This window comes from Thunnus albacares, chromosome 13 (genome assembly GCF_914725855.1).
Source record: "Thunnus albacares chromosome 13, fThuAlb1.1, whole genome shotgun sequence".
NCBI classification, from domain to species: Eukaryota; Metazoa; Chordata; class Actinopteri; order Scombriformes; family Scombridae; genus Thunnus; species Thunnus albacares.
The window spans coordinates 27711332-27737645 of record NC_058118.1 but is presented as its reverse complement, the minus strand read 5'-3'; the positions used below and the strand labels follow the sequence as shown (position 1 = coordinate 27737645).

The window sequence follows — 26314 nt, the reverse complement described above, 5'->3', positions numbered from 1 at the left end:
TTTAAAGTTTTCCATTTCACATTTAGGATCACCGATGAATTATGTTAGAGTTATAAACCTTAAGGTTTCAGTAAAAAAGACACACGCTTTGAGCAGCAAGTCTGTCAGAATAATACACTATAGGAGAGGACATGTGCGTCTTGTGCATGTATACTAGTAGGTGATTTTGGATGTAACCATGAGATCACAGCTCTTGATACAAGTCTGGTTTACTACAGTCCCGTACAGTTGTGGTTGCCGAGGTGAACAAGATAAATAATTTCGGCAGAGAGAGTCTCTAAATCTATTGTTTGATAATACTGATATATATGTTTTTAGCTTGGGTTGTATTTATTTGTTTTATAATGATATATTATCATTTTATATGATTGTTATTGGCAAATTTGTTCACATTTTATAATTGCATTTTTGTATCATTCTTATTCTGTAATATATTTGGTGTTATCTGCTTTATGTTGTTAGTCTATAACTCACTGTTGCCGAATAATAAATACATTTTAAAGAACATTATGGAAATATTCCTGCTTTACTTGCAGCCTACAGTCGGGAGCTGACATTGACATCTAGAAATGTTGATAAAAAGTCTTTTTCTTAAAGAGAATTTGTAACAGTACAGATTATTTTTTCCTACAGTAAGTGACTGGTGCATTGACTGGCCGGTCAACACCTCCATCTTTTTCACTTTTCACTATCAGCTCCTCTCTGTACTGGCAGTAGTCACCTAATTCATTCTCTATGGAGCGACTCTGCATTTAATGTCTCTTTCTCTGTTCGTTTCTTCTGGTAAAGATAACGACAGACGTTTCTTAAAGCTGCTATGTGTAGCATTTTTTTAAGCACAGTAATAAATCCGTAAAACTTTACCGTAAGCGAACAGGATCACGGTGGAGAAGACGTAAGACCACATTCATGCTCAGGAACATTACATTCTCCACAAACCCCACTGCTTCCTGTCACGTCCCCCAGTCTGTTGTGTCTTTGGCTTTACTGAAAAGGACAAACATTTTCACTGCCGTAAAGTGATTCAGCTGATTTCCTGCCAGATTGAGACATTGTTAAAAGCATTGCAACAGCTGCCAGACTTATGAGGACATTTGTTTACATTATTAACACTAATGTCTCAAATTTAATGTGGCGATATAATATTTGACAGCTATTAAATGCTACATGTAGCAGCTATAAACTGATTCCAGCTCTGAGTTAGAAAGCAAAACAAAAATAGACAGGCACGCCTGGTGCAAATAAATACATTTACAGAAATGTGCAGTGATGTGAATGTAAATTATTGCTTTGGCTGATATAACAGTGGACATAGTGTCACATTCAATGAATTAAAATAGAATCAAACAATCGTGAACGTGAGCGTGTGAGAAACATTCATAATAGAATCTCTGCTTGGGGTCAAAATCAAAGGCAAAAAACTTTTGCAAACCTGTAAAAAAAAAAAAATGTTCATAAAATGTTTTTAAATTATTTTTCTGAATGTAAACACACATGTAGAAATTAAAAAAAACAGCAAAATATCAATTGGGACATTTGCACCGTAATGCTATAAATATTTCTGAACATCATTTTGCAGGTTTACAAAACTTTTGAGCACAAGAAACAAACTGCTGTGGCGATTGTAGAAGCTCTCCACATTCAGTATTTTGGCAAAGAGAAGTCTTGGGTGTTCATGTCACGCAGACATGAAAAGTACAATCTAGAGCAACTATCGAATACAGACAGAGCTGAGAGATGAACTGGCTCTAAATGGTTTGATAGCTTTTGATTGAAGCAGCGCCAGCTACATTTCTTTTACTCTTCGACGTGATAGATCCCTTACAGCTCTTCATTTTTAATACAAAAGTGTTGCTGACACATTTAACCTCATGTCTGATAGCTTAACCAGCTAATGCTTTCTAAAAGGGTTTTTTTTTGGCTGAGAAAGTAATTTTGGTTTGTATTTAGAATAAGCAAAAGGGTACATAACTGAGGTGTAACGGCTGTGATACAATCGTCATGAATCATTAAAGCAACGGATAACAATGAGTTGGTGACGGTGTGGTGCAGCCTCCTCATGCACAGCTACAATCGCTATGGTCATCTCTGATGCTGGTGGTCTGACGCTGCAGTGAGGGCGTAGAGGCAGTGTGTGTGTGTGTGTGTGTGTGTTCATGTGTGTGTGTGTGTGTGTGTATGTAGTGACTGAGTGAGCTGTTGGCAGTGACGTGACATGACGTTAGCTGGGACGAGATGGGCAGAGCAGAGAGGGAGGAGAGTCTCCCCAGATGAATGATGCAGTTTCAGGAACCATCTGTGTGAGTGTAAAGGGCTTTCTGATTTCTGATTTCTAGTTGGCCTACCAGACATCCAGGGGAGACCTCTGAGGGGATATTAGGACTCAGTGAGGGTGGAGGGGTTGGGGGTGGATGTTTAGAGGTTGACCAGGTGGAGGTCGGAGGCGGAGAAGTGGGGGCACAGAGCCATGTCTGGATTCTTCAGCTGTCGCAGGATCCTCCGGTGGAACTTGGAGCGGACCCGGTTGAACTCCATGATGTCGCTGGGATCCTCCTCGATCCAGAAACGGTGAAATTCCTGCATCAGGTAACCTGCCGTGGAGAAAAGGAAAACATGCTCTTTAAAGTGATTATAATTAATATTTTGGTAACATGCTAAATCTGCAGGTATTTACTATTTAGGACATTTTATAGAGAGGCTGGTGCAGTTTGGTACAAACTGTTTTAAAAAATGGAAAAAAAAAAGATGATGATGGTAAGTCAATAATATATTTAGGTTATATGTAGTTCTTCATTTGCAAAAATTCTTAATAAATTAGATTCTTAACAATTCTTCAACAGACAGAAAAAACATTCAGTGTGTAGTTTCTGTGTCAAATGATTTTTCTAATGATTTGTACCAAACTGCATCACCCTTTCTGTAAAATACTCTAAAAATTTAATGTTTAATTCCTGCAAATTACAAAAAAAGGGAAATTTGTATCTGTAAAATAAAGCATTACCAGTATTTTTAAATTCTCAGTCATTCAGGCCAGTTTGTCCAGAAGAACTCAGCCAAGACATTTCACGTCTCACCCAAAACGCTTCTTCACTTCTTCATGAACAAATATTTTAAAATCTATATTCAATATTTCTATATTAACAGTGAATCACATAGCCTACAGAGAATTATCACCCAACTGCAGTTCACCTCTTTTAGCTCATTTTTTTGGTTTCCAGCCTATAGTTACCAACTAACTGGTGAACATAGTGGAGCATTTAGCAGCTAAAGAGTCAGACATTTCCCTCAAGAGTTGGTAGAGACCAAAACAGAGCTAAAAGAGAGTGAACATCGGAATTGTATCACCAGATGGAAAGAAACACGACTCAAAATGAATGCTACTGTTGCTCGGCGTCTGCTGGATACGAAAATAAGCAACAGTCTGCTTACAGGTTCGCCATATCAGCTTAAAAGGTGATAATGCGTCACTGGACAAGAAATCGATTAATACATTAATAGACAGAAAACACAACTTCCGACATATCACTAATCGCCTATTTACACATCCAGCAGCCACTGAGGAACATCAGCGTTCATTTGGAGTTATGTTTGTGTTCACCAAACAAGTCTCTGTATTAGCGCTTTATACTGATATATATCAGTTTATTGTTTGGAGGGTGGGAGTGCTACTAGCTATGTTGACATGTTTTATGTAGTACTAGAGTTAATTTCAGCTTTAGTCTTTTATCTTCTGGTTCAGAATACAACATCCATCTGTCTGTGTCCATTAAATGTTGTGTAATTACGTAGATCTATACATTCATGACAAACCACTTATGTCCAATCTCTAAAAAAAAAAAAAAAGTGAGCAAGCTTTGTTTTAATGTTGAAAAGTCACATTTACTTTTATCAAAGTCAAACCAGAAAAGAAGGTGCCTTAACTTTATGGTGCAATTACAAGAAAACTAAACCGCACTAAAATTTGTAACATTTACAGTATAAGCAAAACAAAACATTGGTGTAATCCTGGTTAGGGTTGTCCTTCCTTTGCAGAAAAATGAGAATTATTCACATACTGTATATCTTAATCAACCCAACTCACAGAAGGTCTGCTGGAAGTGCAGCAGGCCGGGCATCTCTGGGGCCACGTTGTACAGGTGGGTCTTCAGAGCTCCACTCACCAGCAGAGAGTAGGCCAGGTCTGTGATGTTGATGCCCACAATGGCAAAAGAATAGCTAGAGGGAGGTGAATGAAAATATAGACGTTAGATTGTCTTTTTGTTTTGTTTGTTTGCTTGCAATTTATTTCTTTTTGCTACGGGGGTCTGGGTGGAAATAGACCACTTAGCAACTGTTTGTCCAAATGATCAAGCAGTGTGCATGGATCTGTAACAAGAGAAAGTTTGGACGGTGGTGTCTTTTTAAATTTACTTATTTTTATTTAAAAATACAAGAGCAAACACGTAAGAAATTAATAATAAGCGTTTCTGTATAGTCTAAAACAAGCTGCTAATGTTAGCATACCTGGCTAATTAGGCACTTACAGTTATAACCTAATGTTCCTTCTTAGGCTAAAGCTAACTACATAATTATGTAGGTTTGGAGGTTGCATTAGAAAATAAAAATCTAAAAAAAAAATCTATTAAAAAATACCATGTTTAAGTTTAGGGTAACATTAGCAGCTCTGTCCTGCTCTGTCTGACTTTGCCTGACTGATCTGTTTATCCTCATCCTCAGTTCCTTTTCTCTTGTAAATGTGAAACATCACATGGGCTCTTTTGTACGTTTATCATTTTCATACATCAACCAGAAAAATTTTAAAAAGTCAGCTGGAGACGGAGTTTTGAACCAACTCACAGACCTCATGTTAGTGAGCGTAAGCTACCTACAGCTAATATCTACTTATATTAGAGCTGCAACGATTAGTCGATGAATTGATTTTCAATTATTCGATCGATGAAAAATGACTCTGCAACTATTTTGATAATTGATTAACCCTTTTTAGTATTTTTTAAAGCAAAATTGCCCAAAATTAGCTGGTTTGAGGTTCTAAATGTGACGATTTAATACTTTTCTTTGTCGTAAATGACGGTAAATTGAATATCTTTGGACTGTTAATCAGACAAAACAAGACGTCACTTTGGCCTGTAGGGAACTATAACAGACATTTTTCACTTTTTTAGACAAATCAATTAATCTATCTTATACACACACACATGCATACACTAGCTGGATTTTCTGCCAAAACTGCTCTGCATTGAGGCCAAAACACACACAGCTCCAGCAGCAGTAACCCAGTTTTACCAGCTTCATACACACACACACACACACACACACACACACACACACACACATGCATGTCTACATGCAGCACACGTGCAGACACTCACCCAATAGCTTTGTCGAGGTTCTTCTGTTCCCACTCAGGCTTGTTTGCCTCACTGTGAAGGACACACACGAGTCATGAAATGTGGATAAAATCTTGTAAAAAAAAACAAACCTACAGAGAAATCCTAAAGTCACAATGAAATGCCATTTTTAGCAGCGTGTCTCTTTAAAAAGATGCACGACTGTAACTCTGGAACAGATTGTTCAAAAGTATAAAACTGTAAACTAATGCATGTCACTTGGAAACGTGTGGTTTCTTTACTTAGAAAAGAGGACTTAAAATATTGTTTTGGTCTCACTGAGTTGATTTGTTATTTGTACAGCATGAGGTCGACATTATAGTATTACCATGAAGCAGTGTTGAAGTCAAGTCCTCAAATAGTCAGTGGAGACACAGAGTCCCACCTGACATCAGGTACAAGAAAGTAAATGTCTCTCTCCTCATATACATTACCTTTTGGATATAAAATGTCATCCCTTCATCATTTCATCCTATCAGACATTTGTGTGAAACATAATTCTTGAGAATTCTTGAGTTGTGGCCAAAAACGTGTTTTTTAAGGTCACAGTGACCTTTGACCTTTGACCACCAAATTCTAATCAGTTCATCCTTGAGTCCAAGTGGACGTTTGTGCCAAATTTGAAGAAATTCCCTCAAGGCTTTCCTGAGATATCACGTTCACGAGAATAGGACGGACGGACAACCCGAAAACATAACGCCTCCGGCCACAGCTGTCGCCGGCGCAGAGGCATGAAAATCGTTAGTTTCAGTTCTATATAACAGACTGTGTTAAATGTCACTGATGTGCAAAGGCCAAATCAGGAATATTACGAGGTGAATGCTGACAACAGTTACTGTGGGCTCATATCATTAATAATAAATGCATATATTACATAAGACTAAGTAGCAAGAGACTAAAGTAATTCATCAGTTCATTGTGACTTTAAGTTTGTACAAAAGTAGCGTAATTTTAGAAAAACTCTGCATCTGTTTAAATCCATTATATGTTTTCAACTGATTTAGTGTTAAAACTGCACTATGCAATTGTGTTTGTTTGAGGGCTTAATTCCCACTAATCATGTAAGGTTAAAGCAATCAAATAAATGTAATAATAGAAGCTTTTGCAGGTTTGCACTTCCTCAATCAGAAACTCACACCTTGTAGTTGTTTAGAGCTTAGATGCATCGTTTTGCCTGGATATTTTTCTCTGTTTCAGACCCACAGCTGGGTGTTTACATAGTGCAGCTTTAAATGCATGAAACAACATCTGTGCATGAAACAGCCCACAATCAGCCCAAAAGAGAAAGCTATGAATGTGGCTAAAAGCAAGTAAATGAAAGTGAAATTGAGTACCTTTGATTTCTGTGTGTACTCCTACAGTGCACATGTGAGAGACAGAGAGCGAGGCATGGGCAGAAATGGTAGTGAAGGAGAGAAAGAAGAAGAATCCTCATTTATGAAATGACAGCTCACTGAGATGCAGATGATAAACAATGCAAGCGGCAGCAATCAATAAAAGATGACACAGTGAGGGACAGCAACCTGAAAGAATGAATATAATCAAGCAGAACGTGGATAATGCAGCGTCATGGATGATTAAGTGCAGTTTAAAGTTGTGAGGAATACCAAGTTTCTGGTAGAAAGGTGCTGTTGGGTAACTTTTGAAGCTGATTTAGTTGATTTTTGGCCACCCACTAGGAGGCAGCAGAAGAAGAAACTGAAAACAGAATCTCTTATTTTATCATCTCATAAATATGTTATGGCAAACATGTTAACAAACAGTTGCTTACTTACACTTCCAGTAGGCACAGAGCAACATTAGCATTCATTTAGAGTTGTGTATCTGCCCATCTAACGCACTTAAATCCAATATTAACTCTTACTTTTGGCTGCTTTGTTCCTCACCAACTCCTGAGGGAAATATCTGAGTTGTTAGCCACAAGATGTTCCTTTTTTCCCACCAGAAAAGTACTTTGTCTGCTGTTTGGGGCTGAGCAAGTAACGTTCAGTACAGTCGCTATATCAGAGATTTTTTACTAATAACACTTGCTCCCTGTCGTTGAAAACAGGTTAATAAGAGCGGAAGGGCCAAAAAAATAAATAAAACAATGAGCTAAAAGAGGCTAAAAAGCTCTGCAAAGTTAGTTAGAATTAATCACTACAAGCAACCCCTTTTACATTACATCACATACATGTCATCAACCTTTAATAAAGAAAATACTGATTAGTGCAGCTTTAAAAAGTGAGAAAACTGACCTTACAGCGTGATGTCATGACGTCATTAGTGACCTGACGACTTTCTCTTTTTTTTGTTTCTAAGGACCACTTTCCCTGCTTGTTTGAAGCTGCCAGAATAAGAGTGCAGAGCTCGATATGATCAGTGATTGCTCCAGGTAATACTGTTTACTGTAGTTCTCTTTTATGTCCATTTTTGTGTCTCATACACTTTATTAATTTACAACTATCATTGAGTAGTTTCTGATCAGCTTTTTTATCAGACATTACAGGTTTTCCTCTGAAAGTCCAATATCCACTGGCTGCAGATACTGACTAGGGCAGTTCATTCAAAATTCAAAAATTCAATTGAAAAATTAAATATTCAAACTGTAATAACCTGTTGAAATTCAAAATTTACAGTCTATAACAACAAAACCGTTTCAAGCTGTTTGCCTTGTGATGCAGCAGAGGCCATTCTTAAAAATCACTATCAGCTTGACATATTGCTCTTTGACCTGTCGGTAAGTAGTCGGTAAGTAGTAAGCTAATTAATAAAAATGGAGAAGAACAGTCGCAAGAAAACTCATGACATCAAATAATCATGACATTGAAGCATCTGAGAAGCAGTGTGTGAAAGTATCTTGGGGAGTACACTGTAGATAGCAAAATTACCAACAAACATAAGACTGTTTGCCTAAAAAAAAAAAACAGCTGCGTCACTTCATTTGAACTGGAATTTTTGAAAAAGTAACAGCCCTAAGACTAACCTTTTAGTTTGGCATTATCAGTATCATTTGGAGCTATTTAGTCTCATCCTTTTCCACTGCATAGCTAGTTTTAGCCACTACCTTCCTGACATGAATGTACATTTTATTAATCTAATAATGAATTCTTACCAAGTAGATTTGCGTCTTTTTTTTATCAGTTTTGATCTCTGTTTCAAATTCTGCTATCACTAAATGTGATTGGATGTCTGTGATCAACCAGAAAGATGTTCTACCAAAACACTTGGTGTGTTCCTTTAATGTGATCATGCGTTTGTAAAAGTCGAAGTGAAGGCTGACGCTGACGTACTTGTGCTTTGGTTGCAGGGAGTCGTGCAGCATCTGCAGAGCAGTAGCCTTGTCGTGTTCCGCAAAATACCTGCAGAGAGACGAGAGAAGCTTCAAGAAAATGGAGGTTAAGAAACACTGTGCATTTGTAGATTATTAATTATTCTTAGATATTGTCTCACTATAGATTATTTGTACCAATAATTCCATATATAACACACTAAACAAATGTCCGAATGTAACAGTGTGGCTGGTTTTAGGACTGTAATCAGTGCTGTACAGAAAGTGGAGTGACTGAGAGCTCACAGCAGGTTGTGCAGGCCCAGCAGGCCCATGCCTCTGAAATCAGTCTTGGGATCGCTGCCTTGGAAACCAATCTCACACCACTGTTTAGAGATGCGACCAGTGAGAGGCGTGTCGGGACGCAGCTCCTTCCATAGCTGCAACACACAGACACACACATCACGGCTCAGTACAGTTAAATTATTCACACGTTTACAAGAGATTACATGGTACACTTTTAATGATGCTACAAGCTACATTAAACTTGACATATGTGAGTTTTCTGAGTTTATGTTGTTGGAGGATATTCATGAAGCAGATTGGCTTTAAAGCCCAGACTCAGTCAATTAATACAAAATGTAAGTTATTATAGTACAAATGGCTAATGAGAACCTATTTTATACCTGCTAGGCTAAGCCATGTGTTTCCTAATGTTCCACATATTTATTTTGTATAAGTGCAGGGAGGAAAAAGGTTCGTTGTTTATGGGAGTGTGCAAAGCTACAGCGATCCTGGAAGAGTATAAACCAGGAGATCACCAGCTAGCACAAAGTGGAGCTGCTGGACTTTCAACTAAAACCAGGAAAAGACAACACATTACTCCACTTTTAGCATCACTACTCTGGCTACCGATTTGTTTTGGGATTGATTTTAAGATTTTATTGATTACTTTTAAGACCTCTTCACAGCCAAGTTCCAAATTATATTTCAGAAAAAAAATAATAAGCTCATTTTTTTTTTGGGTTAGCCTACGAGTTAGCTAAAAGTAATGAGTACATTGCTTAATAGATAGCTGATAGTAATGATTAAATGGTTTAAATATGTTGATAAATGTCGATAAACGGGCACTTGAGTTCATCTGACAGGGCTGTAGGGATACATCTGACAAAAAAGCTGGAGCCTGCAACAACAGACATTTCCAGTGAATGAAAATTGTTGATTAACTCTTCTCTTCAAACAGCCACAGTCTGCTTTGCACCTTCATCAGCATGTCCTCATGCTCGGGGTTTTCACAGTCGTAGGGCTCCCTGCGCAGCTTCTCCACCTCCGCCACCAGGCTTCTGTAGCCCACAATCTGCAGCAGGCTGGCCTGCAGAGAGATGCTCAGCCTGGAGACACACAGGGAGAGGAAAGGGCTGTTTGTATGAGGGAACTCAGATCGATTCATGCAGTGAACAGTAAAGGAGGGAGAAAGTGTTATTTATCACTGTCCACAGCTTCACTTTCACAGCTTGTCTGAGGTTTCAAAGTGTTGACACCCCAGTGATGAGCATGCTTCAAGGACCTTTAATTAACCAGCAACACCCTTATGTAGTAACAGAAATGTGTAATGCAGTGTCTCACTGTGGGTTGATGTCAGGGTTTATCTTCTTCAAGGCTATGATGTCGTCAATGGTTTTCTCCACTTTATCAGGATGGACACTGAGGGCAGACTGCAGCAGCTAGAGGACAAAAGCCAAAAAGAAAAAAAAACAAAAAGGGACAGAAGGAGAAGGAGGAAGTGGATGTAAACAGACTGAAGCTAGGAAATTGAGCAACACATCCACCTTATGTCAGATATATATGAAGAATATAGTTTGCTCATAGATTTAGAGACTCTTACCTCATTCTTTGAATACCTCAGAGACGACTCTGTAAGGAAATGGTTGCACAGCGTAAGACGACAGGACACATAACTTGGAATAACTATTTAGTATCTTCGAAGAATAAGTACAGTTTAAGCAGGTATGGCAATGCAAATATTGAGTTCAAATTGTGAAAAATGTCGGTGTACTGGTAATCATTATCTTTAAATGTGACCATTTTAATATCAAAATGTAATCCTGTGGTAGACTTGGGACTTGTCCAGGGTGTTAGTCACCCAATGCATGCTGGGATGACCCTGAACAGGAATGAGGATGGATGGAAACCAAAGCATTTATTTCTGTCTGTTTTGACTGAAAGCCAGGATAATACATTTGAACAATATAAATTAAATATACATCCAAATAGGGACATGAAATATATTAAATAAAAATACTGGTGCCATCTATCAGTGTAAAAACTATTATGACTGACAGTTGGTTTATACATAAACAAACTAAATAAACTCAAATAATAAACATAAATTTAAAAACAAATGTCAGGCTGCTTGCAGGCAGTATGTGGGACCACTGTACCTATCTTAAGGGTCCTGCGGGCTCCGTGCTTGTTGTTGTAGCAGATTCGTTGCAGCTCGCAGCGTCCCGTAAACTTCCTGACAACAAACTTCAGGCCCCGCCAAAGACATTTACAGTAGAGGAACACGAAGAACTGGGTCACCACTCTGGATGGGAGAAGACGGGAGAGATTAGACTGATACAGATGTTGTATTTGTACTTTAATAAACAGCACTGGTTACTGGTTTGTGATTTCTTATAGCCAAGGAACACCTACTCTTGATCATGCTGTCCAGTATCTCCAAATTTGGGGATTTTGAATTTAAGGAATACTGTATGGATGAAATTCTCTCTTCTTTAGCTTAATTTTCAGTACATTGTATGTGAGTGCATTGAGAGCCTCTGGAAACCGGAGTACATAGAACATAGTTGAAGTAAAGCTCATTATGTTTCTATTATAACAATTTAAACCTAATTGATCCAAAAAAAAAAGTATCATCACAAAGCTGAAATGGTTTTTTTCTTAGCTTAGCTTACAGATTTTAGGAGTGTGAAAAAAAGAGACATGATTTTGTGTAGCAGAAATGTTTTTCCTTCAGGTGCACTGGTAGTCTAATGGTTAAGACACATATCACATAACTGCAACATCCATGGTTCAACTTCCAGCCGGGGGACCCTCACTGCATGTCCTCTCTCTCTCTCCCTGTATTTCCTGTGTCTCTCTGCATTGACTGTCAAAAAAAACTACTTCTTACTCCCTATCATGTTAACTATCTCACAATCCCTCAGATTTATCTTTTCACCCCTTGGGTGGTCCTAATCCCCAGGTTGACAACCACTGGGCCTTCACCTTCCTTTACAGTAAGTTTCTGCTCCACTAGTTTTCAATGATCGATTAAGAAAAGAAAATGGATATCTACTATTACATAGTATAAATTAAATTAGTCAAATTCATATAAAACTGCTCATCAATTTAAGTTAAGTTATCCTGTTAGCATTCAACAACTACAGCACCCATAAAACTTTGACAGCATTTCCTAGGATATTTAGGTTAAAATTGATATCAAATTATATTGTACACTGATGCAGAAACTCAAGAAATCCCAACTCCAACATCAGAAATTCTGCTTTTTAAAAGTTTGCTGCATGTTGCCTCAAACCTCCCTAATAATGCCATAAAAAAGCATAATATTACTTCTTAATCCAGACATTTTCCTCTCAAAATTGCTCTTACTGTAAATTTCTTGCAAAAATGTATATCACCACATCCATTCCAGAGTGGCTAAAATTCCACGTAAGTGCATTTTTTACTAATTTTGTGGAATAAAAATAGATCAAAACAGCTCATAATCACCATAGAGAGTCAGCTGTATGAATCTACAAGTATGAAGAGGGAGAAAGAAAGAAAGAAAATGAAGGCATGACTTTAAAGGACAAGAGAGGAGCATGGAGGAAGATATAAAGACGAGGAGGTAGGAAACTCTGCTGCACTTCTTGTGTACCAGGGGAGACTTGCAGCAGATCAAAGTGAGCTATTTTTGCAGGTGACACTGAGGATGAAAAAGGAGACATGTGTGTCTTGGGAAATGCATAGTGACCCATAAAGCAGCTGTGGAGACTAAAAGATTTCCAGCCTTTACCTTCTTCACTCTGCAGTCAACATTAGGAGGGAACGAAGGAAGGGACATATTTAATGTTATTCTAATCTAAAAACCCTTCAATAATCAGATTTTATCATCTTGTATTACTAAAGATTCAGAATAGGACAAAAAAAATGTTTGAAAATGTGTTCATTCTTCATTCTGCTGGAAGTTGTTTTTTAATCCCACACATCTATCTATTATTACAGCTCACACTGGAAATGAAGCTATGAAAATGCATCTGCACAATACCTGCACTTTGAATAACCTACAGACCTCCCTCTGTGAGCCATAAAAGCAGCCCCTCACTCCCCTTCTTTGTGTGTTTTTGTGGAATAGAGTTTACAACCTTTTCAGGCAGAAATAAATCCTTCTGATGCAGAGGGATCACTGCATAACATCATCTTCCTTGTCAACAAAAAGAAGGAAAATGCAGTACAGTCCTGAAGGATTAATTCCTCCTTCTAGGCCTGTGGATGAGACTGGCATGTTAAATAGCTCATATAGAGACTCTGTCATTTTCTTAACCTTCAAGAAAGTGAGCACCAAGCAAAGGGGGATGGTGAGAGGATTCAGAGGTTATACCGCAACCAAACAGTCACAGGTTTGATACACAGAACTGCCTGGTAAAAAGTATTTGAGTGCGACACTGAACCTGCAACATGCTAATTCATTTTAAAGGATAACGCTGGTGATTTTCTATATTTTTCTTATTGTCAACAAATCTCATGTGCAGAACCAAACCGACAATGAATTGATTCACTTACAAGTATTGTGAGTATATCCAAAACCTGATAAATCTTATTCCTCTGTGCCGTAGTCCTTCATTGTTGTCCAAAAACTATTAAAAACACATCAGTGAGTCACACTGTTGCACTGGGCGACATGTTCTTTCATCATGAAGAGTTCTGGCACATTAGTTTGTTTAGAAAAGGCTCCAAAGACTCATAAAAGCGATCACCTCTGCTATTTTGCCCATTATATTTATCTAATCTGTCTCATGCAAGTCCCCAAACTCTACAGAAATGCAAATACTAAATCAATGGACTGAATACTATGATCAGCCAAAACCATTAAGGTTGCTACATGAATCAATTTAACATCATTACCACATTCATTTTAGCACATTATTATAATTACTGTAAACAAACACGGCCATCAGTGAAAAAAACTGGCAGCGTCTACCAGCCTCTGAAATGATTTTTGAGAACAAAGCAAAGAGAGAAAAACATCAATTGAAAAATGTTCCCCAACAGATTAATACTCTTAAGTAAATACCAGAGTAGGGAGAAGAAACATGAGATTTATGGAAACTCTGCTCTAAATGGGGTGAAACTGTACAAAAACACTGGTATGAGATGGCACCTGCTATTTATTCTGTTCTCATTTGTTAGTGGTGACTGAAAATGAAATCCCAAATAATTTTACAATGACGTGTTTATGTCTAAACATGAAGCAGCAAATGAAAAAGTGTATGTGTGGAGATTGTTAGGTGTTGGTTTAAAAAAAAAAAAAACACTGAATGGTTTGTGGACAGAATAGTTACATATCTGATCTGCTGCAGGGTCAAAACTAAACATGGAGAAGTAGCGTTCAGTTTCTATTCACCACATATCTGGAACAAACTCAAAAAACTTGAGATCTGCTCTGACTCTCGGTTCTTTTAAATCAAGGCCTTAAACTTTTCTGTGCCACCACTGCCTTTTTAAATTAAATTGGGGGCTTTTCAATCAATTGTGCTGTAAATTTTAGTCTCCCATTTTCTTCTTTATTCGTTTTTAGCTTATTTCTATCTTCAATTTTATTTTACTCTTTTAAATCTTATTTGTACGTGATTTTATATTGCCTTGTGTTTTTTTATGTCTTGTCTTCATGCCACAGCACTTTGAATTGCCTTGTTGTTGTTGATCTTAAAGGACAGTTTTTAAAGTCTTAAAACAACAGTCAGGAGCCCAAATGAACACTGAAACAGGTTTTACTCGCTGTAATCATTCCTCCTGTTCATACTCAAATGTGTTTACAATGTAAGTGATGGTAGACGAAAAAGTTTTGAGCAAAAATATGTTTAAAAATTTCCCTCTCTGTGTCTTGACACTGTTTTCCTGCTCAGCTGTAATAGAAGAACAAAAAGAGGGAATCTGGCTCTAAAAAGACTGTAACGTTAAAAGATATCTACCTGATTTGATTAATTTGGACAAGTTTCCTATTAGCTTCAGATAAACTTTTAAATACATTTTTGCACAGAAGGAGGACTGTGGATTTTGTCTCCCATCACTTACATTGTAAGTGCATTATGAAGGGATCTTCTAATGGTCAGTATGAACAGGAGGGATGATTACAGCAAGAAAAACATACGTCAGTGTTAATTTGGGCTCCTGACTGTTGTTTTAAGACACACTTGAAAAATTGTGAACTGAGAATATCACAGTATTGTATAGATGTTTATATGCACATGCAGATTAAATTAAAAGCCTTACAAATGTACCAGGTAATAGAATTTTGTATAACCAATAACAAGGGTCAATAATCAAGCTATTGCTTATATTTTAAACAGCATACTGTTTTAATTATGACACCAAAACTGTGTTTGTACTTTATGAAATTAAGGAATTAATATATCATATTGGATTTGTGTTGACCATACAGATACAGACACATGTAAAGTGAAACACACAGAGAGCAACATGACAGAACTATAAATAGAAACATCAGGGGAGATGATTTGGTTTACATGTGCTCAATAATTAAGAGGCCTCTTCTCTAAGAGACCCACTTGAACCAATTCACGCCACAACAGCCACTTACTGGCCAAACGATAACATAATCGATGGGGACGAGCTTAAACGGGAGAACTGGGAATCACTGTGTACAGTATCTGGTATAAACAACTCCAGGCTGGGACAAACCTCCATTTATTATTGAATATAGGAATACGAGGCGGTACGGTTTAGCCATGAATTCCTTAACAAAACGCACAATTAGCCGTGCACCTTCGCAACAATGGAGCATCTCTTTACCTCAAAAAATGCTTCATCTTGGCCGCTGTCGCCCCTCAGGTGTCTTCGGTGCTGTTTTAGTGGACTGATCACCTGAGAACACAGAGGAGATGTCATTGTTTGGAGGTTTTTCTGGTTGAGGCCGACAGACCGGAGCTGTCCGCGGTGCTGAAGAATTAACGCGCATGTAATCTGCGCCGTTCCGCTACAGCAACCGTGGTTCCTCCGGTATGCAGCGTTTTTCTATTTAATACGGTACAATGACGCAGAAACAAGCACTGTTTTCAAGCTTTATAAGCGTTTATTTCACCCTTCAGAGAGGCATAATCCTGTAAAAACAGTCGATCTTTTCGGCTCGATCGTCTCCCGTCTGATTACCGAAGGCTCAGACACTCTGCATAATCCGCAGCTACAAATGATTCCTGCACGGTCGGCTGCACAATAAATCAAATCGATGCAATAACCTTTTTTTTCTTTTCTTACCGATTTCAAATAGGAGGCGAAACAAAGATGGGATGCGGCGTTATGTCCTCTTTACTCGGTTACAGTCTTCTGCTTTTCCTCCATGATGACACTCACTGACTGAGGCTGAGGAGCTTCACTCTAAAAGCTACAGCACAGCAGCGCAGTGCAGAATACAAAGGCTCAAATCCTCAATCAGCAGAGCATTTTTGCTCGATTTGTAGATCATTTGTTAGTTTCCAGTTTCTTCAGATAATTCTCAACCCTTTTACATATTGTTCGTATTCTGACCCTTCACGTTATTCCCGCATAAAACCACATTTCTGAGCCACAAATCTATTTTTCATTCATAAATTTCTCATCAGTCATTAGTAAATGGATCATCAATCCTTAATGAAGCTTTCAGAGAGCAGAGACAGTGTATCCTTTAGATTGTTTATGGGGGAAAAAAACATCCAAATCACACTACATTATGTTCCAATGTTGCCTAAAACAGGAGACAATAATGATTCAAATGAATGTGAAGAGTACAACAACATTTTTGAAGGGTGATTTTTGAAAATTTAAATAAATATGGTCAAACTTTATCTCAGAATGTCTATGTACAATTTTTTTTTAAAAATCTTGAAATATTTCAATTTTGGTATATTCTGGGTCGCTTTAGAAAAAGTTGGTGTTCTTGCTGGAGTATTTTTACACTCTAAAATGTAGATGTAAATTGACCTACTACTAGGTTTAAATCCATGTAAGGGTTAAAAACACCTTTAATTTCGATGTATGATCTGATTTTTTATTATTAGAGAGCAATATTGACAATATTCCTAATAATACAACTGCATAATTGCCTGAATATCAGGGATTTTGTTGACACTCCTATCCAGAGTGATTTAAAAGGGCAAAGCAGGCAGTCGATTAGTGAGTTGCTCAATGGCACAATGTCAAAATACTGTTGCTGGGAATGATACCTGTGACTTCTTGAATAGACTGCTGGGAAAAATCAGGAGCTCTTAAAACAATATTACTGTTTTTCAATAACGCTTTCTGTAAAGTCCCTCATTTATAAGCAGAATATAAACATTCAAAATGATTTATAACACAGTATATTCTAATTGTAAGCAGCTATAAGTGTTTATTAATGTATTTAGAGCTGCAACAATTAGTCGATTAATATATTTGTTGATCGACAGAAAATTAATCACCAACTATTTTGATAAAATGCTACAATTCTCTGGTTCCTGCTTCTTAAATGTGAATATTTTCTGGTTTCTTTCGTCTTCTATGACAGCAAACTGGACTGTTGGACAGGAAAAAACAAGACATTTTAAGTTGCATCTTGAGCTTTTGGAAACTGCGATCATCATTTTTCACGATTTTCTCATACGACTAAATGATTGAGAAAATAATCGGCAGATTAATCAATAATAAGTATTATGATTAGTTGAAGCTCTAAATATATTGATCAACAGCTATGACTCTTCCTGTGGGCACCCATACGTGGAGGCTGGTGTATAAACTGATAATGGACAATGAAACACAGCTGTAAAGATATGAAATATGTCTTCATAGGAGAAGTTACAATTGTTGACAATATTGTACATTAATAAACACTTAAAATGTCCCTATCTGCTCACATCTACATTATAGTGTTTTATAAACCACTTATTAAATGTTTATATACTGATTATAAATGTTAAGGGAACTTAAAGTGTTTTTCATTTCAATCTGCATTAATACATTTTTTTGACCACTTGGGGGCAGCAGAACACACTGTAAACATCACTGGCAGAATACACATTTCTGTCCACGCATGTCCTTGTTCCCTCCCCTTTAGATCTACAGTTTGAAGATGGGTGTAACCAACATGTGGTGAAGTGCAGGGAGCTGTCAGCCTCCATTCACTCCAGAGACACATGCTATTTAGATCAGAGCTCAAACTAGTTTCATTTCTAAGAAAGTGAAAGTCAGACAGTCATCGACACTGAGAGCTGAAATGGCGCAGCAAGGAGTTCAGCTGGACCGGGAAGCTTTCTCTTGTACTATCTGTCTGGATCTACTGAAGGATCCGGTGACTATTCACTGTGGACACAGTTACTGCATGAGCTGTATTAAAGGCTTCTGGGATGAAGAGGATGAGAAGAAAATCTACAGCTGCCCTCAGTGCGGACAGACCTTCACACCGAGGCCTGTCCTGGTGAAAAACACCATGTTAGCAGTTTTAGTGGAGCAGCTGAAGAAGACTGGACTCCAAGCTGCTCCTGCTGATCACTGCTATGCTGGACCTGAAGATGTGGCCTGTGATGTCTGCACTGGGAGGAAGCTGAAAGCCTTCAAATCCTGTCTGGTGTGTCTGGCCTCTTACTGTGAGAAACACCTCCAGCCTCACTTTGAATCAACTACATTTAAAAAACACAAGCTGGTCGAGCCCTCCAAGACGCTGCAGGACAACATCTGCTCTCTTCATGAGGAGGTGATGAAGATTTTCTGTCGTACTGATCAGCAGAGTATCTGTTCTCTCTGCTCTGTGGGTGAACATAAAGGCCACGACACAGTCTCAGCTGCAGCAGAAAGGACTGAGAGGCAGAGAGAGCTCGAGGTGAGTCGACACAAAATCCAGCAGAGAATCCAGAACAGAGAGAAAGATGTGAAGATGCTTCAACAGGAAGTAGAGGCTGTCAATCACTCTGCTGATGAAGCAGTGGAGGACAGTGAGAAGATCTTCACTGAGCTGATCCGTCTCATCCAGAAAAGAAGCTCTGATGTGAAGCAGCAGATCAGATCCCAGCAGGAAACTGAAGTGAGTCGAGTCAAAGAGCTTCAGGAGAAGCTGGAGCAGGAGATCACTGAGCTGAAGAGGAAAGACGCTGAACTGAAGCAGCTCTCACACACAGAGGATCACAACCAGTTTCTACACAACTACCCCTCACTGTCACAACTCAGTGCATCTACAGACTCATCCAGCATCAATATCCGTCCTCTGAAGTACTTTGAGGATGTGACAGCAGCTGTGTCAGAGCTCAGAGATCAACTACAGGACATCCTGAAGGAGAAATGGACAAACATCTCACTGACAGTGACTGAAGTGGACGTTTTACTGTCACAACCAGAACCCAGGACCCGAGCTGGATTCTTAAAATATTCACGTGAAATCACACTGGATCCAAACACTGCACACATAAATCTGTTATTATCTGAGGGGAACAGAAAAGCAACATCCATGTGGGAAAAACAGTCTTATTCTAGTCACCCAGATAGATTCACTACAGATTGGCAGGTCCTGAGTAGAGAGAGTCTGACTGGACGTTGTTACTGGGAGGTGGAATGGAGCGGGACAAGAGTTTATGTAGCAGTCGCATACAAGAATATCAGCAGAGCAGGGAAAGGATTTGGACGAAATGACAAATCTTGGGCGTTAGATTGTGACACTGACAGTTATAAGTTTTGGTTCAACAACATCTCAACTCCCGTCTCAGTTCCTTGGTCCTCCAGAGTAGGAGTGTACCTGGATCACAGAGCAGGTATTCTGTCCTTCTACAGAGTCTCTGAAACCATGACTCTCCTCCACAGAGTCCAGACCACATTCACTCAGCCTCTCTATGCTGGAGTTTGGCTTTATGATTATGGAACCACAGCTGAGTTCTGTAAACTCAAATAGACAGAAACCATTTCAGACTTCATGTGTCAGATTCTGTGTTGAATTTCTTCATTTTCTTTGTCTCCAGTGTATCTGAACTGCAGAGATCAGCTGTCAATCAAACTGGGATTATCAACACTTTTTTGTAATAATTTCTTTAAATGTCACTTTTTCCTGTGTGTTTTCATCCATGGAGACTATCACTGCTCATGATGATGTTTTAACTTTTACTGACATTTCTTCAGATGAAAATTTAAACTTCTCTTTGTTCTAAATCTTAGTTTAATGTTTGTATTGATGTATTTGTGTGTTGTTGTTTCTCCTCCACTGAGAAAACACCAGACCTTCCTTTATCATAGATATTTTGTTCTCACCACTTGGTACATTTTTATAAAGAAATGTACAATAAAACTGTAATTATCCTGATAATAATCAATAAGGAGATCATTTATTATTTTCTTGTACATAGCTGACATTCTGGGTTAAACAAAGTGATTGTGTGGATGAAGTGAATCTGAACATGAAATCATTGAACAAGAGTCATTTAACAGACTTTACTGATTAGATGTGTGAACAAACTGAAGGTTTATATAATGAATAAAGTTCTTTTTCTCAACAATGAACAAAGTATTTTCAATTGTCTTCATTTCTGGATCTTATTAAAAGCTTCTGGAGAAAATGTGAAACTAATGAGAGTTTATTTGAGGCACTTTTCCTCCTGAGTTTATATACTGACTTTGCTTTCTTAGACATTAGACATACAATATTTCCCTCTGAAATGTAGTGGAGTGGAAGTATAAAGTAAAATGTGTTAAATGTGAATATTTTATGGTTTCCTTCATCTTCTATGATAATAAACTGAATATTTTTGGGTTGTGGACTGTTGGATGGGACAAAACAAGACATTTTAATTTGCATCTTGGGCTTTGAGAGACACTGATCGTCATTTTCCACAATTTTCTAACTAAATGATTGAGAAAATAATTGACAGATTAGTCGATAATGAATATTATGATTGGTTACAGCTCTAAATATATTGATCAACAACTATGACTCTTCCTGTGGGCACCCATACGTGGAGGCTGGTGTATAAACTGATAATGGACAATGAAACACAGCTGTAAAGATATAAAATATGTCTTCATAGGACAAGTTACAATTGTTGACAAATACTGTACATTAATAAACACTTAAAATGTCCCTATCTGCTTACATCTACATTATAGTGTTTTATAAACCACTTATTAAATGTTTATATACTGATTATAAATGCTAAATAAGGGAACTTAAAGTGATTTTCTTTTCAACCTGCGTTAATACATTTTTTGACCACTTGGGGGCAGCAGAACACACTGTAAACATCACTGGCAGAATACAGTATTATCACCTTATACAGTTGATGTGGTGAACATGTTACCAAACAGTTGCCTATTTACTCTTCCAGCAGACAAGAGACAACATTAGCATTCATTTGCAGCCATTTTTCTGTCCTCTTGACAAATGTAAATCCACATTCACTCTCTTTTTAGGTCTGTTTTGGTCTGCAACAACTCCTGAGTAAAAGATGTGTGACTGTAGCTGCTGAATGTTGCTGCTGTGGCTGGAAGCAACGTTGTTAAGAACAAAAACAGTAACTTTGTGGACTTTAACACTGAAACAATGAGCTGAAAGAAGCTGAAACACTCAGAAGAGCTGAGGGGGACTGCAGAGTCAGCTTATAATTCTCTGTGTGTTTGTTACTTCAACCTCTTTCACATTACACATGATCATTTTATCCAGTAATATACAGATATTGATTAGAGCAGCTTTAAATATACAAACAAGCCCTTTCACATGAGCATTTCATAGTGTAAACATTGGAGCAATTTTACATGTTGGTTTCATCTTTGAGGAAAGCCCCCCAGTCACTTTCCTGTTTAAGAAACAAAGGCAGCCCTCAGTGGGTTATATAGACTTGGTTTCATAGATTCTGTGGCAGCTGGACAAGAAGCTGAGATTAAACTCTAGTATTTACACTGTAGATATAACCCAAACCCAACGATTCTGGATGATCCACTGTTATGTTGTGAGTGTCGCAACAGGTACACTGGAATGAAACACAGCTTGATAACTCCTCCTTCTTCTTCCTGCTCTCAAACACAACAAGCTCCACTCTGTCACACATGTCCTTGTTCCCTCCCCTTTAGATCTACAGTTTGAAGATGGGTGTAACCAACATTTGGTGAAGTGCAGGGAGCTGTCAATACAATTTTGTATAATTGTCATACACTTAAGAAAAATATCACTGTGTATCTATATCTATCTATTTATCTATCCATATACATACATATATATATTGAGGACACGGTTTTTCTCCCAATGTTTGGCTACCCTCTTTGACCAGCCTCGGCCATTGTAAGACCATGATTGAGAACATGGTCCACAATTGTGGCTCTTATGTATTTCATTAGAAACATGTCCTTGGCCTCTTCTACCTCTTCCTCTGTTTGGCCTTCCAACCCTTCTCCACGCAGCCTTACTCCTCCTCTTCTTCCTCCCAGCTGTTGACCCTGTTCATTTCCCTGTTGTTCTTCCATTGTCAGTAATTGTAACACTGTGTTGTGCCCTGTCTATATACGCTTGCCGATTGAAGGTTCATGAGATGCAGCTCTGAGCTGTTTTGGAGAACTGGTTGATCATTGCTTGATCTAACACTTCACACATTCCCCTTCATTAGTGAAAGTCAAGATTCACCTCAGAGCAATTCATCAGTTCAGGACACATTTACAAAAACAGTCTGATAGAAATGTATTGAAAATAAGCTCAACAGATTATGACAACAGTTTGCATGTAATGAACTAATGTCTGGATGTTTTGGGGGGTAAAACTATTAGAGAACCAGTATGATACATTTCAACATGACATAAGTAATTGATAATGTAGGAAACAGCAGACACTTCTACATAATCATTTGCATGAATGTGCCAAAGCATTTGCAATTTGTTCAAAAGGATGAGACACTGCTTTCATGATGTGCACAAGTGACGAGATGAACTTTTTAAGTAGATAGTTAGTTAGTTAGATAGATAGATAGATAGATAGATAGATAGATAGATAGATAGATAGATAGATAGATAGATAGATAGATAGATAGATAGATAGATTGTTTCTATTGTCTCTCTCAATAGACTTCTCTTCCTGGAATGGATCACAGCTTGATAACTCCTTCTTCTTCCTGCTCTCACACAACAAGCTCCACTCTGTCCACACATTTCCTTGTTCCCACAGAGGATGGGTGTAACCAACACATTGTGAAGTGCAGGGAGCTGTCAGCCTCCATTCACTCCAGAAACACATGCTGTTTAGATCAGAGCTCAAACTAGTTTCATTTCTAAGAAAGTGAAAGTCAGACAGTCATTGACACTGAGAGCTGAAATGGCACAGCAAGGAGTTCAGCTGGACCGGGAAGCTTTCTCTTGTTCTATCTGTCTGGATGTACTGAAGGATCTGGTGGCTATTCCCTGTGGACACAGTTACTGCATGAGCTGTATTAAAGGCTTCTGGGATGAAGAAGATGAGAAGAAAATCTACAGCTGCCCTCAGTGTGGACAGACCTTCACACCGAGGCCTGTCCTGGGGGAAAACACCGTGTTAGCAGCTTTAGTGGAGCAGCTGAAGAAGACTGGACTCCAAGCTGCTCCTGCTGATCACTGCTATGCTGGACCTGAAGATGTGGCCTGTGATGTCTGCACTGGGAGGAAGCGGAAAGCCTTCAAGTCCTGTCTGGTGTGTCCAGCCTCTTACTGTGAGAAACACCTCCAGCCTCACTATGATGTTGTTCCATTAAAGAAACACAAGCTGGTCAACCCCTCCAAGACGCTGCAGGAGAACATCTGCTCTCGTCATGACGAGGTGATGAAGATGTTCTGCCGTACTGAGAGGCAGAGAGAGCTCGAGGTGAGTCGACACAAAATCCAGCAGAGAATCCAGGACAGAGAGAAAGATGTGAAGCTGCTTCAACAGGAAGTGGAGGCCGTCAGTCACTCTGCTGATAAAGCAGTGGAGGACAGTGAGAAGATCTTCACTGAGCTGATCCGTCTCATCCAGAAAAGAAGCTCTGATGTAAAGCAGCAGATCAGATCCCAGCAGGAAACTGAAGTGAGTCGAGTCAAAGAGCTTCAGGAGAAGCTGGAGCAGGAGATCACTGAGCTGAAGAGGAAAGACGCTGAACTGAAGCAGCTCTCACACACAGAGGATCACAACCAGTTTCTACACAACTACCCCTCACTGTCACAACTCAGTGAACCTACAGACTCATCCAGCATCAATATCCGTCCTCTGAAGTACTTTGAGGACGTGACAGCAGCTGTGTCAGAGCTCAGAGATCAACTACAGGACGTCCTGAAGGAGAAATGGACAAACATCTCACTGACAGTGACTGAAGTGGACGTTCTACTGTCACAACCAGAACCCAAGACCAGAGCTGGATTCTTAAAATATGCAAATGAAATCACACTGGATCCAAACACTGCACACATAAATCTGTTATTATCTGAGGGGAACAGAAAAGCAACATTCATGAGGAAACAACAGTCTTATTCTAGTCACCCAGATAGATTCACTACAGATTGGCAGGTCCTGAGTAGAGAGAGTCTGACTGGACGTTGTTACTGGGAGGTGGAGTGGAGCAGGATGGGAGGAGTTTATGTAGCAGTCGCATACAAGAATATCAGCAGAGCAGGGAATGAAAGTAACTTTGGACACAATGACAAATCTTGGGCATTAGATTGTGACACTGACAGTTATAAGTTTTGGTTCAACAACATCTCAACTCCTGTCTCAGGTCCTCGGTCCTCCAGAGTAGGAGTGTACCTGGATCACAGAGCAGGTATTCTGTCCTTCTACAGCGTCTCTGAAACCATGACTCTCCTCCACAGAGTCCAGACCACATTCACTCAGCCTCTCTATGCTGGACTTTGGTTTTATTATTTTGGAGACACAGCTGAGTTTTGTAAACTCAAATAGACAGAAACCATTTCAGACTTCATGTGTCAGATTCTGTGTTGAATTTCTTCATTTTCTTTGTCTCCAGTGTTTCTGAACTGCAGAGATCAGCTGTCAATCAAACTGGGATTATCAACACTTTTTTGTAATCATTTCTTTAAATGTCACTTTTTCCTGTGTGTTTTCATCCATGGAGACTATCACTGCTCATGATGATGTTTTAACTTTTACTGGCATTTCTTCAGATGAAAATTTAAACTTCTCTTTGTTCTAAATCTTAATTTAATGTTTATATTGATGTATTTGTGTGTTGTTGTTTCTCCTCCACTGAGAAAACACCAGACCTTCCTTTATCATAGATATTTTGTTCTCACCACTTTGTACATTTTTATAAAGAAATATACAATAAAACTGTAATTATCCTGATAATAATCAATAAGGAGATCATTTATTATTTTCTTGTACATAGCTGACATTCTGGGTTAAACAAAGTGATTGTGTAGATGAAGTGAATCTGAACATGAAATCATTGAACAAGAGTCATTTAACAGACTTTACTGATTAGATGTGTGAACAAACTGAAGGTTTATATAATGAATAAAGTTCTTTTTCTCAACAATGAACAAAGTATTTTCTTTTGTCTTCATTTCAGGATCTTATTAAAAGCTTCTGGAGAAAATGTGAAACTAATGAGAGTTTATTTGAGGCACTTTTCCTCCTGAGTTTATATACTGACTTTGCTTTCTTAGACATTAGACATACAATATTTCCCTCTGAAATGTAGTGGAGTGGAAGTATAAAGTAAAATGTGTTAAATGTGAATATTTTATGGTTTCGTTCATCTTCTATGATATTAACTGAATATTTTTGGGTTGTGGACTGTTGGACGGGACAAAACAAGACATTTTAAGTTGCATCTTGGGCTTTGAGAGACACCAGTCGTCATTTTTCACGATTTTCTGACTAAATGATTGAGAAAAATAATAGACAGATTAATCGATAATGAATTTTATGATTAGCTACAGCTCTAAATATATTGATCAACAACTACAACTCTTCCTGTGGGCACCCATACGTGGAGGCTGGTGTATAAACTGATAACGGACAATGAACTTACTTTACTTACTTAGGCCCTTTGCTCTGTTTGTTTGGTTGTCCTCCATGTTTCAGATCCATACAGCAACACCTGCTTGACGTTGGTGTTTCTCAGTTTGGTGTTTGTTGAGATGTTTTTGAGCTCCAGATCTTTCTGAGCATGTTAAACACAACCCTTGCCTTGTTAATCCGGCTTTTTATATCAGCCTCTGTCCCTCCGGTGATGTCCACAACACTGCCCAAGTATGGCCAGCACGGAGTCCAGGCTATTGGCTACCTCTTCCAGTCTATTGTTGTTCACGAGGATGGGGTTGCTGGATTTGGAATGGATCTTCATGATCTGTGTCTTAGCTCTTTTGGGTGTCAGTCCAAGCTTTGATGCGGCTTTTGCAAGTCTGTCTGTCTTTTCTTGTATCTGGTTTTGTGTGTGTGAGAGCAGAGCTATGTCAT

General features: G+C 38.5%; 3 protein-coding genes across 4 annotated transcripts; 2 read left to right on the top strand and 1 right to left on the bottom strand.

Moving 5' to 3' along the window:
- Window positions 1–278: 278 nt before the first annotated feature.
- On the bottom strand, window positions 279–16492 carry elmod1 (ELMO/CED-12 domain containing 1). 2 transcript variants are annotated; one of them, XM_044371889.1, is made up of 12 exons: window positions 16177–16492; window positions 15715–15786; window positions 11079–11224; window positions 10523–10551; window positions 10264–10361; window positions 9899–10028; window positions 8944–9077; window positions 8660–8728; window positions 6722–6742; window positions 5370–5420; window positions 4082–4215; window positions 279–2591 (listed from the first exon to the last, which is right to left on the bottom strand). In XM_044371889.1, the coding sequence occupies exons 2-12, from the start codon at window positions 15729–15731 to the stop codon at window positions 2416–2418; spliced, it is 1005 nt and encodes a 334-aa protein (XP_044227824.1). In that variant the 5' UTR covers window positions 15732–15786; window positions 16177–16492; the 3' UTR covers window positions 279–2415. The 2 variants fall into 2 exon arrangements, with proteins under 2 accessions (XP_044227824.1, XP_044227825.1); XM_044371890.1 differs by lacking the exon at window positions 6722–6742 and having other exon boundaries at window positions 16177–16490.
- A 1532-nt stretch (window positions 16493–18024) lies between these two features.
- LOC122995600 (tripartite motif-containing protein 16-like) lies at window positions 18025–19858 on the top strand. The gene has a single exon (XM_044370912.1). It carries the CDS (start codon window positions 18146–18148, stop codon window positions 19805–19807), a length of 1662 nt encoding a protein of 553 aa, XP_044226847.1. The 5' UTR covers window positions 18025–18145; the 3' UTR covers window positions 19808–19858.
- Window positions 19859–21425: 1567 nt separating this feature from the next.
- Window positions 21426–24790, top strand: LOC122995573 (E3 ubiquitin/ISG15 ligase TRIM25-like). The gene has a single exon (XM_044370881.1). The coding sequence runs from the start codon at window positions 23201–23203 to the stop codon at window positions 24788–24790; it is 1590 nt and encodes a 529-aa protein (XP_044226816.1). The 5' UTR covers window positions 21426–23200.
- The last annotated feature ends 1524 nt before the right edge of the window (window positions 24791–26314 follow it).